General features: G+C 41.5%; 1 protein-coding gene across 1 annotated transcript in view; it reads left to right on the top strand.

Annotated features, from left to right (window-relative positions):
* efna5b (ephrin-A5b) overlaps positions 1-15,671 on the top strand; it is a 104,182-nt gene that overhangs the window by 607 nt on the left and 87,904 nt on the right. Inside the window, exon 1 of the mRNA XM_059337654.1 lies at positions 1-472. This exon is cut by the window's left edge and continues 607 nt beyond it. Within this exon, the coding sequence (XP_059193637.1) occupies positions 348-472 (125 nt within the window). The 5' untranslated portion in view covers positions 1-347. The remainder of the gene's footprint in view (positions 473-15,671) is intronic.

Genomic DNA, 15,671 nt, shown 5'->3' with positions numbered 1-15,671 from the left:
GATTTGTGCGAGCTGACATCCTGCATGACATAAAGCCTGTGATTCATCTGGACCCTCTTTCTGCACCGGCGAGGACAACACAGTGACGCGTCGGTTTTTTTCCAACTTTAAATTTCCAACCCGAACAAGTGTCATCCCAAGTGTCCCCTTTGAATGGTCACGTTCTTCGCCTTTTTCTATGTTGTGCGCATTTCTATTTGTTTAGCATTCACAAAACTGCGCCAGCAACACGCGGCCACATGTGAATGAGACACTCGTCACCTGTCCCGGTTGAAGCGCCCGTGTACAACTCGACTGACTTGACCGACACTTGAAGAGGAATTACGTGCCGAAGTTTCGCTGTAGTGATGCTGCAAATGGAAATGGTCATCTTCATCTGCCTGCTGCTGTTGATGTGTGTATTTAGCCAGGAGCCCAGTTCCAAAGTGGTGGCCGACCGCTACGCCGTCTTCTGGAACCGGACCAACGCCAAGTAAGTGGCCTCGCACCGGGCAAGGGTTTTTTTCCGCCGCGGAGAGTCGGCGATGTTCCGGCTTCTCGCATCTGCATGAACCACGGGGTTCGCAGGTCTGCTGGACCACATCGGTGTTTATTCTCCGCAGTGAGGGCATAATGCCAGTAGCTGTAAGTAAAGGCTATAGCTGAGGGTTGAAACAGGAGTGTAAAATGGAGCTATGTGTCTTATTTCCAATACGTGGCTGCTCATTATCAGCGCGTCCCTCGAGGAAACTATAGATTAAAACCGTGCGTAATAAGGCCCGGACATCACATTCATTCTCTGCTGTTGTACTCACTTTCAATCTTGTCCACATAAGGAAATTCACCGTTTCATTGTGATTTATTCTAGCTGTAGGTACATGTTCAGAGTTATAAAGCTTGGAACATTATCTCGTGTTGTTCCTCTTTCCGTCGGACTCAGGCGGGCTATTTACACGACCCCACTGGACCCATTAACACCAGTATCTAACTAGTCTCAACTAGGCTGAACACCTACCAGTCAGCACAAAGTCCATTAAATGCGGCCATTCATTTACTCACTTCATTGAAAGTTAAATTGAAGGCCAAACGTCTCAGTGTAGTGAGAAGAATAGCTTTTCTATATGTGTTACTGTGTGGCTTCATCACTAACTAGCGATTCTAAATGTAGGGAGAACACAGTGTATCAGTCAGTATTAAAAAGCTGCTTTGAGAAATTCTCTACAGTCACCATAATGCAATATATGAGCATACAGCGGTCCCAGCACACCTAAAAGTACATAAAGGAGTGCTTCATGAATATTCTAAAGGCACCTAGCAGACAAAATACATAAAAATGACAAACTTATTTGACGACACACAGTAGGCTGAAGCCCCAGTGCAATATTATGCTGATTTTTCTCTACTAACTATTCATCTTTAAAATGGCTCGTAAATCACTTTTTTTTGCTGTGAAGAAACGTTTCCCTTGAGCACAATTTTATTAATTTTGGTTAAGCTCAGAAGCCAATACAATCGTTTTTAATGCAGCATTGTAATGCTGGATCATTGAAAATTGGAGCACACTACTGTAAAGTAAAAAATAAAAATCCAATATAATTTGGTCAGTTTTTTTTAAGCTTTTTGAGATCAAATAATATAATTATTTGCTTAAATTAAACTATAAATGATGCAAATAAATTCTGGATCATAAAAGCCAGTGTAGCGTAATTGTATAAAACTGTAGTGTAGTGTGGAAACCACGAACGTTCCCTTTAAAACTTTTGAAAACTTTCACTCTGTGTAACAGTGGGCAGCTTGCTTATTCAAAAATGGACAAAGTTTCTCTAAATTAAACTTCACATATTGTTTTTTCTATTTTTTTGTATATTAGTTAGCATTAATTGTTGATTTTTCACAAGTCCCGAGGCAGAAATCATATCCTGACCCAATGTCTTAAAAATAATTTTGTAAATATATTTAAATGTTTTCTGAATTAAAAATGTGTATGCTTTTCACTTTTATTTTCTATAAACAAAGGACAAGTGTGCGTTCCAAATTAGTGAGGATTTTATGTGACTCATGGGCCACATGAGAGAATGTTAGCAAAGTTAAAATAAAAGTTTCTCAGAAGTGCTGCAGCAATGAAGTGAAACCCCTCTCTGCTCAGACAGGCTCAAGTCAGCTTCAGTGTTCAGTGTATGTTTGTGGAGGCAGCGTTTCCCACTGAAAGTCCCTTATGGAGTCTGACTGTACAGCCTTGTCCCCGGCTTATTAAGTCTAAACACTGCTGGTGGAGTTTACAGAGATCTTTCACTCAACTGCCAACGGCACTTAGTATTTGTTGAATAAAATCCACAGCTTAGCCTCCAAGTGCGTACAAAGCCATTAATAGCATATGCTGAATTTGTTGCACAACTATTTATATTCAGTTTGAAGTTTCAGAAAACATGATTTATTGCTTAAAGCAATTAGTGGTCAGGGGTACAAACGGAGGGCTGACTGTAAGCCCTCTCCTGAAGTCGGGCCGGTCTAGCGGGGTGCGTAGATTCTCGGCCTGATATACCGTAGACCGTGACTGTTGTGGTCTAGGTCTTTACTCTGGCTGTTTATTTATGGAGAGCTTTCTTCAATAGAGGCAAACACAATTTTGAGTTGAATCTAGATTTCTGCCCTTGATAGACATACTTTCATTAGACAGTACTTTTATTTTTTTTTTCAACAAAAAGGTTTTGACTTGACTGGCTGCTCAGTTAACTTGATATCTTCCAGATGTGCTGACAAGTTTTCTCAGTTTCAGCGAAGGAAAAAAGTGTAGTTAGGGGGGAAAAAAAGTGAAATTTAAGTAAATCTGTTAATCTCAGATGTGACACACCAACACTTCAAGAGAGAGGGGAGAAAACAGGAACTTTGTGATCCACTTGACTGCATGCATGTTGTGTCTTTTAAAGTCAAACCTGAGAAATAGATAGCTTCCTGAGCCTCATCCGTTTTCTGAAGCCCTGACTAAGTTGCCCGAGGAAAGGAAACAGGTTTTCACAGAGGCTGTAATGCCGCTTACACCAGTTACTCCGTTCTACTTACTCTAAATAGAGTTTGTTTGACTCTCACCCCTGCAGGCCCGGGGCAGGAAGCCAGAAAGGTAACACAACAGCAGGGAGGGGACGGAGAGCGGGAGAGATAGCAAACTTGACCTATTGATGACTCAGTTAATAAATATTGAGTCCCTTTCTTCATGCATTACGGTAGACAGCTGGTGTGGCACTGCAACCTAACTTGCCCACGTCTCTCTTTGTTCTGACGCTTCTCAGTTGCACTGAAAGTTTGGCTGCTCCAAGAATTTACTCTGTAAACGGCCCATACGTAAACAGATTTGAGCCAAAGCCACATATTGCATTATGGCAGCAATTAATTAAAATTAATGGCATAATTTTGTCATAAATAATCTCAGCAGGTAACTTCAAAGATTTTTTTCCTTCTAGTTCGACTTTACATTCTTCCTTGTTGGTGCCTGAAGACCATTTTACATTTTACTACCTCCAGAAAAAGCCATTTGTCGCCATTCATATTTGCAGCGTACCAAACTGCAGCTTCCACATACTTGAAAATTGCCCCAGCTATAATCCATCACACTAAAGCAGTACTTTGGGTTTGGTTTTGTCACAGAATCTGTTTTGCTTTGAAATCATTGTGCTCAAGTTGGATGTTTCACATCAGCATGTGCAGTACGTTATGCCCTGCTCGCTCTCTTAATCAACTGGAAGAGAAATGAAATGCCATTCAGGGAAATGCCAACAAAAACTGTTTTACATACAAACCATGTCACACCTGTTTCTTACAATTAAATTGAAGTTGAAAAGTTAAATTTTGTATTTAAAAAGTGACCAAAAAAAAGTAAAATAATATATTTTCTTATTGATTTGGAGAAAGTGTGAACTAGACGTAGACAGAAATAAGTGGTATTGCATGGGGAATCTTTTTGTGTTTGAAATGGAACATTTTGAAAGAAAAAAATGTTTTTTCAGGTTAGACTTTCTTCTATTTTGTTTTCAAATGGTCAGAATTACAGGCAATTGGTATATTAGTGTGGAATTTTATATTGGTTTAGTGTATCGTAAATTGCGTCCGCGGTGCCACGGTTCTTTCTTTTGTGTGTTTGTGTTGTTGGTGATCGGGGTTTGGGGCTGAGGGGATTTCCATGGTGTCCTGTTGGCTTCAGTCCACCGTTGAGTATCAACTCCAGCATGAAACCAGAAACTTATTTTATTGTTTTATTTTAAACACTTTTATCTTCTTTTTTGTGAACTTATCTCTCTTTAACATATCTACGCTCTCTTTTTTTTAGTCCTCTGTTTGTGGTTTAGATTTTTTTATTTTTTATTATGCCCATTGAAAAGTTATTTTGAGGGCAGGAAATCTTGAAGTTTCATCCATCCTTAAAGAGTTCCTTCAGCTTGAAATAACGTAAAATAAAGGGACATTTCTCTCAGTGGACTCTGCCCTCTATCGCGCTTTGCTTGTGAGTATTTATTCTAATGAGGGGACAGCCAGTGGCTCTAATGATGTCTCAGCTGTAATGCCGAAGAGACGGCCCTTCCCTTCCATTCTCCCCTTCTGCCCTTTCTTCTTCCCCATATTCCTCCTCGTCTTTCTCCCGTGTTGCCTCTCGGCGCTCTGCCTCTCCCCGTTTCTTTCCCTCTCCCTCCCTCCCTTCCTTCCTTCCCCTCTCTCTCTCTGTCTGTCTCTCTCTCCTTGCCAGGCACAGAAAATGAATGAATACAATTAGATATTTCGGGAGTCCCTCCACGGTTGATGGTGGAGAAAGACGCACAGAGGTCAGGCATACTCTGAGAGCAGCTCAGGGAGAGGTCACACACATACGGCGAGGAATAACGAAGCAGAAAGTTGGCCTGTGAATGACAAACTAGTGACTAGCACTCTCCTTGAAGTGGAGGGTGTTATTAACATTAACAGTTTGATGCGGTTGTGGTCATGCAAATCGCTCAAGGTGATTTGTATTTTGCTGCATAATTTGTAGCTCAACAAACAGCCTGGAAAGTATTATTCTAACGTGCTGCCTTGTGCTCTAGTTTTTATGTTTTCATTATTACAGTGTACTGTAACTGGAGGCCTAGACATACAGTAGTGGTGTCGCTCATATCAAAGACAACTTTCCTTTGTTGCAGGATGCCTGGCTCGTCTTTGTCTGTGCATGTGCATGTTTCTGTGTTTTACCGTGCATGTGTGTGTGTATGCAATGTACCAAATGAGCCATGAGGTCATATAGGGCTTATTTTCCTCTCCTTCAGTCTCATAGATACCAGAATAATTACATCTTTCTCCCTTGGACTTCTCATTACCTGTCACAGACCAGTGGGACATGAATAAGCGTCTTGTCAAAATGCATGTGTGTGTGTGTGCAAATGCTGACTGTACACTAACAAAGGCAGTACGCATGGAGGCAGAAAGTTAGTGCATACACCCATCTGTCTCTAACAGATGTGAAAATGATATATTACAATAGTAACTTTTATTTAAAATTCTGAAAATGTTAGATTTTTAAAATCCAGTTTATATTGCCTTTGAGTGCTAAAGTAGGTAGTTTTTGACCCCTCGCTTGTCTTCCCTGTCCCCCTTATCATTTTTATACTGACTCGCTCGGAGCTGTGTTTTACTCTCTCCTCTCCTCCGCTCTGCCTCTCCTTCTCTCCCTCCGTCTCTCTGTCTGAGGGCTGATTAGTTCTCGTTAATGACCCCTTGCTCTGTCATTCTTTTATGCCTGTGGCATTGGCAAGCACAAGCACCGGCCGAGCTGCGAGGACAGCGAGTGTAGGGGACACAAAGAGAGCGAGGGAGCAGAGGATGAAGAAAAATAAACACAGGACCTGATGGAAGAAAACAGCAAACTGTAATGATGGTGTTGTGCAATGTAATACTTCTATTAGGTTTAAATGGCACTCTGTGTTTTCTCACCAGACCTGTAAATGCACTTTCCATTTAAATTAGATTTTTTTTTCTATTAACTAGAAAATGAGCCCAGCAGGCAGTAGTCAATGCTTAGTCAATGTGCTTGGCAGAACAGCTGTTCTTCAGCGTGCCGTGGAAGAGGGGGAGGACTCTTGGCCGTGACCCTTGTGGAGGTGCTATGCGGTGGACAGAAGCAGCCCTGTCGTCGGGGGTGCCTGGTGGTCAGGCTCTAGTCTTGAATATGCTAATCCTACAGAAGTAAAGGCAGCCTACAACTAGATCGAAAAATATATTCCCAACATTAATTATTTTTTTGTTGAAAATTCTTTAACTGGAGTATAATAATTTATTTGTATTTTTACATATTTGTTTATTTATGTAAAAATAATACTTTTTGGCCCTCAAAGGTGGTATAGTATTAGACTTTTTTGTGAATAAATTAATTAATTCAAGCATTTAATTAAGAAAAAAACTAACCATGTGTTTACTTTTCAACAATTAGAAATACCCTCTTTTTTGACCTTCATTTTGATCATTTATTTATCTGAAAACACTTTTGTTTGCTCATGATTAGATAAATATTCCTCATAGCCTGACCAAGGTTAATGGTTTTAAATTGGTTTTAAGAGCCTTAAAAATACCAATGTCAAGTGAAATGTTTGGTTATCCACCAAAGAGCGGATGGGATCTCTTATTTTACTGACTGAAATGGACGATATTGAATGGCAGCTTCACTTCAGTGGCACATGTTTTCCTCCCTTGCCTGGGGAACCAGATTTTAATGTCCAGGTTTTTGTTTTCAGAGTAATCACTCCAAGGTCAGACGGAGTGCTGAAACACTGCTATCAGCTGAGCGATCTGTCTTTTAGCCCTCATTCAACCCGTGGCTTTCAAGGGAACGCTCCGTATAGCTTTACTCGGAAACAATAAAGTATTAACCAGCTTATGCAACACCCACATGTGCAAATGTGAGTCCTATATTCCGCCATGAGGACGATAAAAATAATGTTTCCGTTTTTTTCTCATCATTTGGTACTGGATGCATGTGTTTGTTTGTTCAGAGGCTATTTTTTTCTCCTGTCCCTTCTCTTACTGTCTCAGTTTCACTCAACATCTCAAAGTTGTGGAAAGTTTTTTTCCCCCTAACTGTTTCTTTATTTCTTCTAAAGTTACTTTGTGCAGCTGTGGGAACAAATCCAGCAGCCTAAAATTGTATTTTTACAGTAAACACCTGAGATTTGTATCAACAGAGTACACAGAGGAAGAGAAAAAAAGCCATTTTATTGTCTGGTTTATTCGATTCTCATGTCAGAAAAGCGTATGTTTTATTTGAAGACCAGAAATGAGTGATAAACTGGACTCCAGGCCTGCTGCAGGTCCAATAAGGGTCAAAACGCCAGTCCAGGAATCTCGCTATCGTGTATTATGAGTTCTCGTTCGTGGCTGAAAATGGCGCTACCATATCCTTCAGCTCCTCTGCTCTCTTCTGTAAGATGGAGGCTTGGAAGCAGCTGTTACTGTAGTAACGCTCGGTTGATCTATCACCCCTGACCAGAAAGGGGCGCTACTGAGAGAGGTCTGATACCCTATTGTGCCCTCTGCTCTCAGCCCAAAGCATTTTCAAGTGTACAGTCGGAGTGAAAGCCTCATACATTTGCTTGATTTAAAGCAGCTCTTTCTGCTTTGCTTGATTTGACCTCGTTAAACTCATTTACTGTCAAAGTCATATTATATTTACAGGAACTACATCGACATGCAAAGGCCAAAAGAACGACTGATGCCTTTCAAAAATGTTTTTTCTCTTACTGTCACCGTTCACTATTATTCAACTGGAAAATGTGACGGGAACGATTGAGACTGTTCAGTTTTTGCCAGACACATTTTCCACAGATAATTCCTTTCATGGTAGGTTGGCTTCGGACCTTACACTGCCGTTTTCCTTATTTAACTTGGGGGGGCTGCGGGGGAGTGCCTGGATGTTTTTCTAGCTGGGCAGCAGTGTGGAGAATAGATCCCAGAAGAGAACACATCTCCAGCTTGTGAATAAAGACCTAATTGACGGGTTGTAGCCAGTTGTAAATGACTCATGAGGTAATTCGTCTTCACAGACAGACTGAGAAACACACAGAGGGGCTGTACGATTGTGTGGTCTGCTCTCCCTTTGGAATTAAGACAATCCACTTGGTTTTTTTCCAAATTTTTTATATCCCCAAATATAATTTTTAGTCTGAGATGATGTTATCGCTGCGTCTCTTGTATGTGCGTATCCATGGATAGCTGCGCTCGTGTTTTTGGCGTTCTTTTGTTTGCATTGGCAAAGTCATGAAAAGGTGAAAGGACTAATTGATTCCCTGGCCTTGTTTTTAATATGAACACCTCTTTGTCAAGTTCCCGCTGCTTCAACAATTTTCCACTGACATAAATATAAATAAACAATAACAATGTTTCTTTCACTTTGTTCAGTCTACCGTTGTGGCGAGACGTGCCAATAATAAGCTAGCTGCATTAGCCTGTTTGAATTGACAGTAGAGAAAAATACTAGCAGCCAATGCCCCCCTTCCCTCTAATGCCGGGCCGTGAGACTGAAAGGCGGCCATTGTTCTGCTCTCTCTGTCCACTCCACATAGCCAGTGCTGAAAGTAATGCATGTGCTTTAAACGGAGGGAGAAAAAAAAGGGAGGGCAAAGGATAGGAGTGAGGGAGAATGGTGTGAATGGCTCAGGGAAAGGGAGAGTGCACAGCTGAAGTTGTAGTACGCTTTCGGACAGAAAAAGGGAGGAGAGGAGGAGTATAATGCGAGCGCCAGACACGAGGGGAGAGGCATGTAGTAGCCAGGAGTGACACAGTGTGTGGAAAAGAAGAGGTGGCAGTTTCCCTCATTTCCAACTAGCCTTATCCATCCTCTGTCATCTGCCTCCCTCCACACATCCAGCTCAGCAGCCCCCTTCCCTCCCCTCCTTGCCTGTCCTTGCCAAGGTTTAAAGATGCATGCTGGCTCTCTGTCTGTCTCCCTGGTGGTGACAGTGGTTGGTTGGTTGGTTGGTGGTGGTTCTCCAGGGGCTGGACTCTGGGTCTTCACCCAGAGGAGGTGTCGTCTTTGCGGTGCGGGTTTAGTGATACTGCGGCTATTTTCTACAGGGACAGGATTAAGCCCGCTCAGGTTTAGACCCCTGCTTTGTTTCCTCTGACACTGAAGACTCCCACACACAGCGCTGTGTTTACTTGGGGGTTGGCGCTGTGGCACTAAAGTTGCATCTCAGTCTTAACTACTGTGACACATTGCACACTGTGCCCTTGAAAGTGCATTTTCCACCAAAATGCATGTATCACAGTCGGAATGCCAGGGTGTGTGTAATGTAGCGACTTAATGGAGGGTTTCATTCCAAAATGCTATATATCTGCTGCAGAGACAAATTGGTGCAATAAGAATGAGCCGTTTTTGTCCTCAGCAGTAGATCTACTTTGCCAGCGAAGGTCATAAAATGATGCGCTCCTTTCATTGCGATGAATAATGTGTATAATTATGCATGATTGTAATTCAAATGGTGGATATCTCATTTTGTAACAAATCTCTTCTTATTTGTCTTTGGCTCAGCTTGTCTCTCTAGCTGCATCAGCTTGAAGGCTTGGGGTCCTATAAGGCTAAGTGGGATTTTTGCCAAAAATAAAATGCAAAATTGCAATTATTTTTATATAATTTGTATTATCGAAAAGTCCCATGTTGAAGTGTAAAATCAGCGATACTGAACTTCAACGACTATTATGAAAAGCTCTTTCTCAGATCTACTCTCCTGGATCTGAGGCTTTATTAGGCAACAGATGCTTGTGAGCTCTATGAAGTGTCAAGCAGATAATGAATTATGTTTAAAAATGTATAACTCACAACTGAATCTGACGTCTTCAGACAAATCTGAGTTTGATGTAAAGATGAGGAAGTGTTTTCTTTTTGTGGGTGTCTGTAGTCATGTTTGGGATGGATTACTGAATGGGCTTACTGGGCACAGTTCCAGGGGCCCCGTGGCCTTCACCTATAAGATGTCAGTCAAAGAGAAATGTACCAACCAGGAAGAGATGCAAAATGACTAGAAGAGACACAAATCTACTAAAGAAAATAGAATCAAAAACAATCACAAAAAACGCGTGGTGATGACAAAGAGACACAGAAAAGCAACAAAAAGAGGCAAACAACTTTAAAGTCTGTGTGTTTCTCCTATATCAGAGAGGTGGTGGGGCCTTTGCATGTCGGTGCCCAGGGGCCCACTGTCTCATAATCCTCCCATGGTTCATCCACCTACATGTGGGCATGCTGTGTGTTTGCTTGCAACTCATGCGCAGTGTAGTCGTTCAAGTGTGTGTGTGCATGCATGGTTATCCTGAGTCGACCTTCTGCATTGAGGCCCGCTTTAATGAAGCAGCAGAAACACACACCCGTTACTATAGCAGTGCACAGCACTATTCTTGACCCAATTCTCTGAGCCTGCTCCTCTGAGAGCTCCTTGATAGTTTTCCCATTTTGTGAAGTTGCATTGTGTGTGTGCGTATGCACGTCTGCCTTTGTTTATGTGTGGTGGTTGGGATTCCTGTGTGAAACTGTAGTGTATTTTTTCCCCTGAAGGGAAAACGATTGATCCCCGGAATGTGTGATAAATCCCATCTTCACCCTCTCCTCTCATCTGAGCCCAGCTTTGACTGGTCTGGCTTACTCCAAACATTATCCCACATAACCAAATATGACACCCTAAAGAACATAGACCGACAGACACACATACGCACATGCACTCTGGTTTTGGAAGGGCAGTTCATTATTTCTTTAGTGAGGTTCAAGTTGCAGGAGATGTGGTATTTATTCTACTTGTTTATTTTCTTCCTTTAAATCAGCGAGCAGCGAGGCTCGGAGTGCAGCAGCCTTTGAACCGCGGCCTATCCCATGACTGCAGCCCTGGGTATTAACCCAGAGCCACTGAGAGGCTTAAAAAGCCATCAGCTCATTGTCCGGAGACACAAAAACCCCCTTCCTCTAAAATCCCCCCCATCCTCCTCTTCTCTTTTCCTCCTTCCCTTCTTTCTTAAGAATGCCTTGAGCTGGCCTCTGCTGGCATTCATATTAATCAGTTTTAAGGGTCTAATGAGATAAGTGAGACTTAAGGGGAGTCCCCAAAGTGGCCTAAGCCCTTTGGATAAACAGAGGTGATGAACGCTGCCTATGGCTACATCCTCAGTAGTGTTTTTTCCCCCCAACATGCATACAAAAGTTTTTAATGTCCTTAATCTCACTGTTGAGCTTTGAAAACCAAAACATCACTGAACTAGAGACAATCATCACCTCGGCTCATAAATGACGAGGTGACGATGAAACGGTTTCATGATTCTGGGCTTGTAAACGGGTTGAGAAGCTAATGCATCTGTGAATTTGTCCAACATCAGGTCTTTTCCTTCAAACGGCCTCCTTTGTCCTAACCCCCAACCCCCCCGCCCAGCTCATGCCCTCTGTTCATCACTCCGCCAACTATCCCTGGAATATAGGCCAGTCCTCCCGCTCTTTTGCTCTTTGTGCCATATTGTCCTGTCTTCCTCTTTCCCGTCCTCCCTCCCGTCTCCTGGATTACCAGACCTTTAACTGCACTGTCCACGTCTTTGGCTCCAGGGGTCCTGCTGAGGTGACCCAGCATGCCCACTGTCAGCATTAGGTTCAGTGTTGTTGCTGCAGCACTTGACTGACAGTCGCCTGCACTCTCTTTCTCATTCCTCCTGTTTTCTGTCTCTTTTTCTTTTTCTTTTATTCTCTTTTAAAAACATCTACTTCACCTCCAAGACAGAGACACAAAATCAGTGCGTGTGTGTGTGTGTGATGAAACATGGCTGCCAAAATGTGGCACCAGCCAGACACAAAGAGGTAAATTTGGCAACAATGGTAAAATAAGTTTCTGATTTGAAATGTTCAAAATTTGAGACATCCAAAATTTGGATTAATTAGGCAACACTGATTAAATCTTAGTGAGAATAACCCTCATAGGCAGATTAAATCAGCTATTATCTGTAATAATCAACCCATAAAAAAGACAACATTTAACAATAACGGTTTGTTTAAGAATTACACTGGAAAATTAAATGTAATATATTAGATTTTTTTAAAAAAAATTTATTTTTACATTCCTACTAAAATAATTGCTTTCCCGCACATTTGGGCTTGCGAGTAAAAGCGGCTCTGGTTTAACTGTTTCAGTAGAACTACTGGAGTAGCTGTGAGGCGGGACAAGTCCTCAGAGAGTTCAGTTTCACCTGCTGTTCTGTTCCTCAGGGCCGCAGGACTCCACGACCGGAGACATTCCAGCCGGGATTAGAGCACGCACAGCAAACGGAAGCACAAATAAGAGGGAGTGAAGGGGCTTTGTTTTCAGAAATGACATAGCGTTTGGCCTGACATTTTTTACAGCATTTTGTGCAAATTCTTTGCCGATCAAAGTCACAATTTAAAAAGTTAAATTGAGACCACATTTAATATAAAAAGGAATACACTTTTATAACATGAGTTTAAAGTTAGAATAAATTATTATAAAAGATTTGATTACAAAATTACAAATTCAATACAAGAAATAACAGCTGCCGTTATAACATTTAATAACTGTCTTTAGAAAAAATTTAAAAATTGTGTCACAATTTTTTTGCTTATGTTTTACTTATAATATTCATATGAAGTGGTGGACAAAACCAGTTAAATGCAATTAAATACTAAAGAACTAAATTTTTATATTTACCAAAACAATCTTTTTTTGGTTGTGCAAATTTAGTTTTAAATGTAATGATTCCTAATTTCAGGCTTATTCCATATTTTTTCTTCAAATTTATATTCATTAATATGTATTTCCCCCAGGCAAGTTTAATGGATTTGAAAGTTTTCACTTTTTTCTAAAAATACAAAATTGCTTTGGAAAAAAATGCTAATTTGCCTTCTGCTCATTACACCTTTTATGGAAAATCCTGACAATTTGCAGATGTTTCGGCAGTATTATTTTTCATGAGGTACAGAGTTGAAGTAGATTATTAGCCTGTGGGAAAAGAGATGCATCATATTTCTCGCATTGGATTAGAGTGCGTGCCTGGCTGTGGGTGGAGTGATGAAATATTCATTACTGTTTGTGATGTCTAAGAAGAGTAGCACTTGCAAATCTTCGCACGCAATTCATGAAAAATGAAGTCAAGGTAGACATGTTTTGAGCATGAATGTGATGGAAGGTTGTCTGCTTGTCTGGTTTGCATGACCTCCACCCAAAGCAATCATGGTGTCTGGTCTTACTGTTCACATTTCCTCTGTGGGAGTTCTCCTTGGCTCAGGATCAGGATTTGATTTATTAAATATTTTTTACTTTTTTGTACTTTTCATAAGTTGTTTAAATAGATGAATAGCATAATTTCTATGATAAAATTGGTTAAAGGTTGGCCCTGAATTCTCAGTTCTCTTGTTAACAGATTGACAGGTGTCTGTCTCCAGGTCCGTGAGTGTCAGACTTGTCAATCTGAGTGACATCAGGTTCACAGCTGCTTTAATAATGCAGCACGGCCACACTTTTTATGTCCTCTCCGGCTCTCCATCCGCTCCTTTCTCTGTGATGTAGAGAGCTGTCCTTACATTAAGTCCAGGTCAGATTGCGTCTGCTGTCGTACATTAGCAGCAAAGCCTTCCTGCCTGTATCACTGGTAAGAGGAACATGGCACGAAGATGGCTGAATTATTCACACTCATAATCGGCCTTTATGTCCTGCTGCCAAGCCTGGCCCCACTGTTATTCTAGTGCATAATTGATAGTGCTCAGAAGTGGAAAAGTTAGAATAGCAGAAGTAATGCAAAGCGAAAGTGTAGTCAGGCAGCACAAGAAGGGAAGAGGGGGATTGGTTGGGGTAGCGAGGGGGTTAGGGAGATGGAGGTGGGCCCCTATAGGAGTTTTTACACTGAGCTTGTGTTAGCCTTTACGGGGCTTAGGTCCAGCTAGCGTGAGGATCGCGTGTGTAGGCCAGCCAGACTAGTCCAAGGGGGGAAGAGGAGAGGGGGATAAGAGGGGGATAAGAGGGGGATGAAAGGAGGTAGGAGGGAGAGGAGATGGGGATCCAGAGTAACAAGGCCTGACGCTGAGCCGGCCCAGAATGTGGTCTGTTTCTCCCCCCAAAGTTACTCTGAGACTCCTCTGTGGGCAGACATATATTTTTTCAAATTGAATTGGATTTTGGAATAAAAAAGTCTATTTAACTATGCTTCGTACAAACTCTTGAACATTTGTAAAGGCTTCATTTCAGCCATTGTGTACTCAAGGTTATAAATGTGTTAGAAAAATGTTTGATTTTCAACATGATCTGGTGCTACATCCACACAATCACTCATGTAAACCAAAAATCTTTAAATATTTGAATTGAAACGATCTGGTGTCCTATTTCTTAATTGTGCCCTGGTGTTTCACACCCAACAAGCTAAGCTAGCTAATAACTAGATGAGTCCTCTGTTGATCCCTACTAAATTAGAAAACATTAAATAAGCATGATCAATCAGCTGGTAAAATAAAAAGTGTCAATATACATAAATTGTTTATGTGCCTTGCTTGAGCTTGAAAGGTGCTTTAATTTTACTGTTGAAAAGCGGTTGAAAGCCTGTTTAAATGACTGGGGGGAGGGGGGGGGGGGAGTGGGGGGGAGAGATCAGTGTTCTCTTATCTACACTGTAGATTTGTACTCACGGGTTTGGTTTTCCTCTGGACCTAATCCAGCAAGTTTTTTTTTCACTACCTGCTAGCTCAGGCAGGTAAGAGAAGCATTGACATCACATTACAACCATGCGATACAATGATCAATAAACAGCAACCTCCAGAGGAGAGCAGTGATTGGCTCTGTTCCAGTAGTAAAGAGAGGCCATCTACTGGGAAATTGAGTAAGACAGCCTTTTGAAAATGTTTCAAGAAACTCTTGGAAATAGAAAATGCTGTCTAGAACAGACATATTTTTATTTAAAGTGACCCATTGCACATCTTCATCTATACAGGATTTATTCCTACATTGTTTTTATTATAATATTTAGATTTTTTTTTTCTCCCTCCTTGGAAGTTTGAATGTCTCAGGTGAAGGTGTTAACACAGCCCCAGGTGTAGTCTATTTAACACCTCTCTGACCCTTAACAAAGCCGTACTAACTGCTGCCTAGCTCTGCCTTTTGTGTTCCATAACAAAGCCCTTTAGCTTCTAATAACACCACAGCACCGCCAGTGTCAAGAGAAACCTGAGATAAGGTCCACATCAGAGAGTTGGTGGGAACTGTTTAATCCGCTTCTCGAAACCAAACCAACACACAACAGGCAGGGATCATGTTTGGCAAAGTGGCCCGCTTTGATGGAGGGATCGGATGGTGTGAGCAGGAGGAATGGGGATGACGGAATAAATAGAAAGGCGACTGAATGCTGGTAGTCTTTTTACGGAGCTGTGAAAGAGAACATCTGGAGAATAATGCAGGGAGTTGTACATAGTGTGCGCTCACTCACAAAGACACACACACACACACACACACACACACACACACACACACTAATAGGGCCACAGCAGTATTAAAAATGCTGTTCTTTTTATGATCCTTTCTTGATTCTGATTCAGCTGCCTTTTAATTTTTACTGAAATTCAAAGTGTTTCTTCTCCACTCTCTATGATTCTCCTTTAATTTCTAAAACAAGGACACTTCAATAGAAGAGCCAATCATACCATTCATCATATCATTTAA

Source organism: Centropristis striata, chromosome 7 (genome assembly GCF_030273125.1).
Source record: "Centropristis striata isolate RG_2023a ecotype Rhode Island chromosome 7, C.striata_1.0, whole genome shotgun sequence".
Lineage (NCBI taxonomy): Eukaryota > Metazoa > Chordata > Actinopteri > Perciformes > Serranidae > Centropristis > Centropristis striata.
The sequence above is the reverse complement of the archived record's forward strand: the minus strand, read 5'-3'. Positions and strand labels throughout refer to the sequence as shown.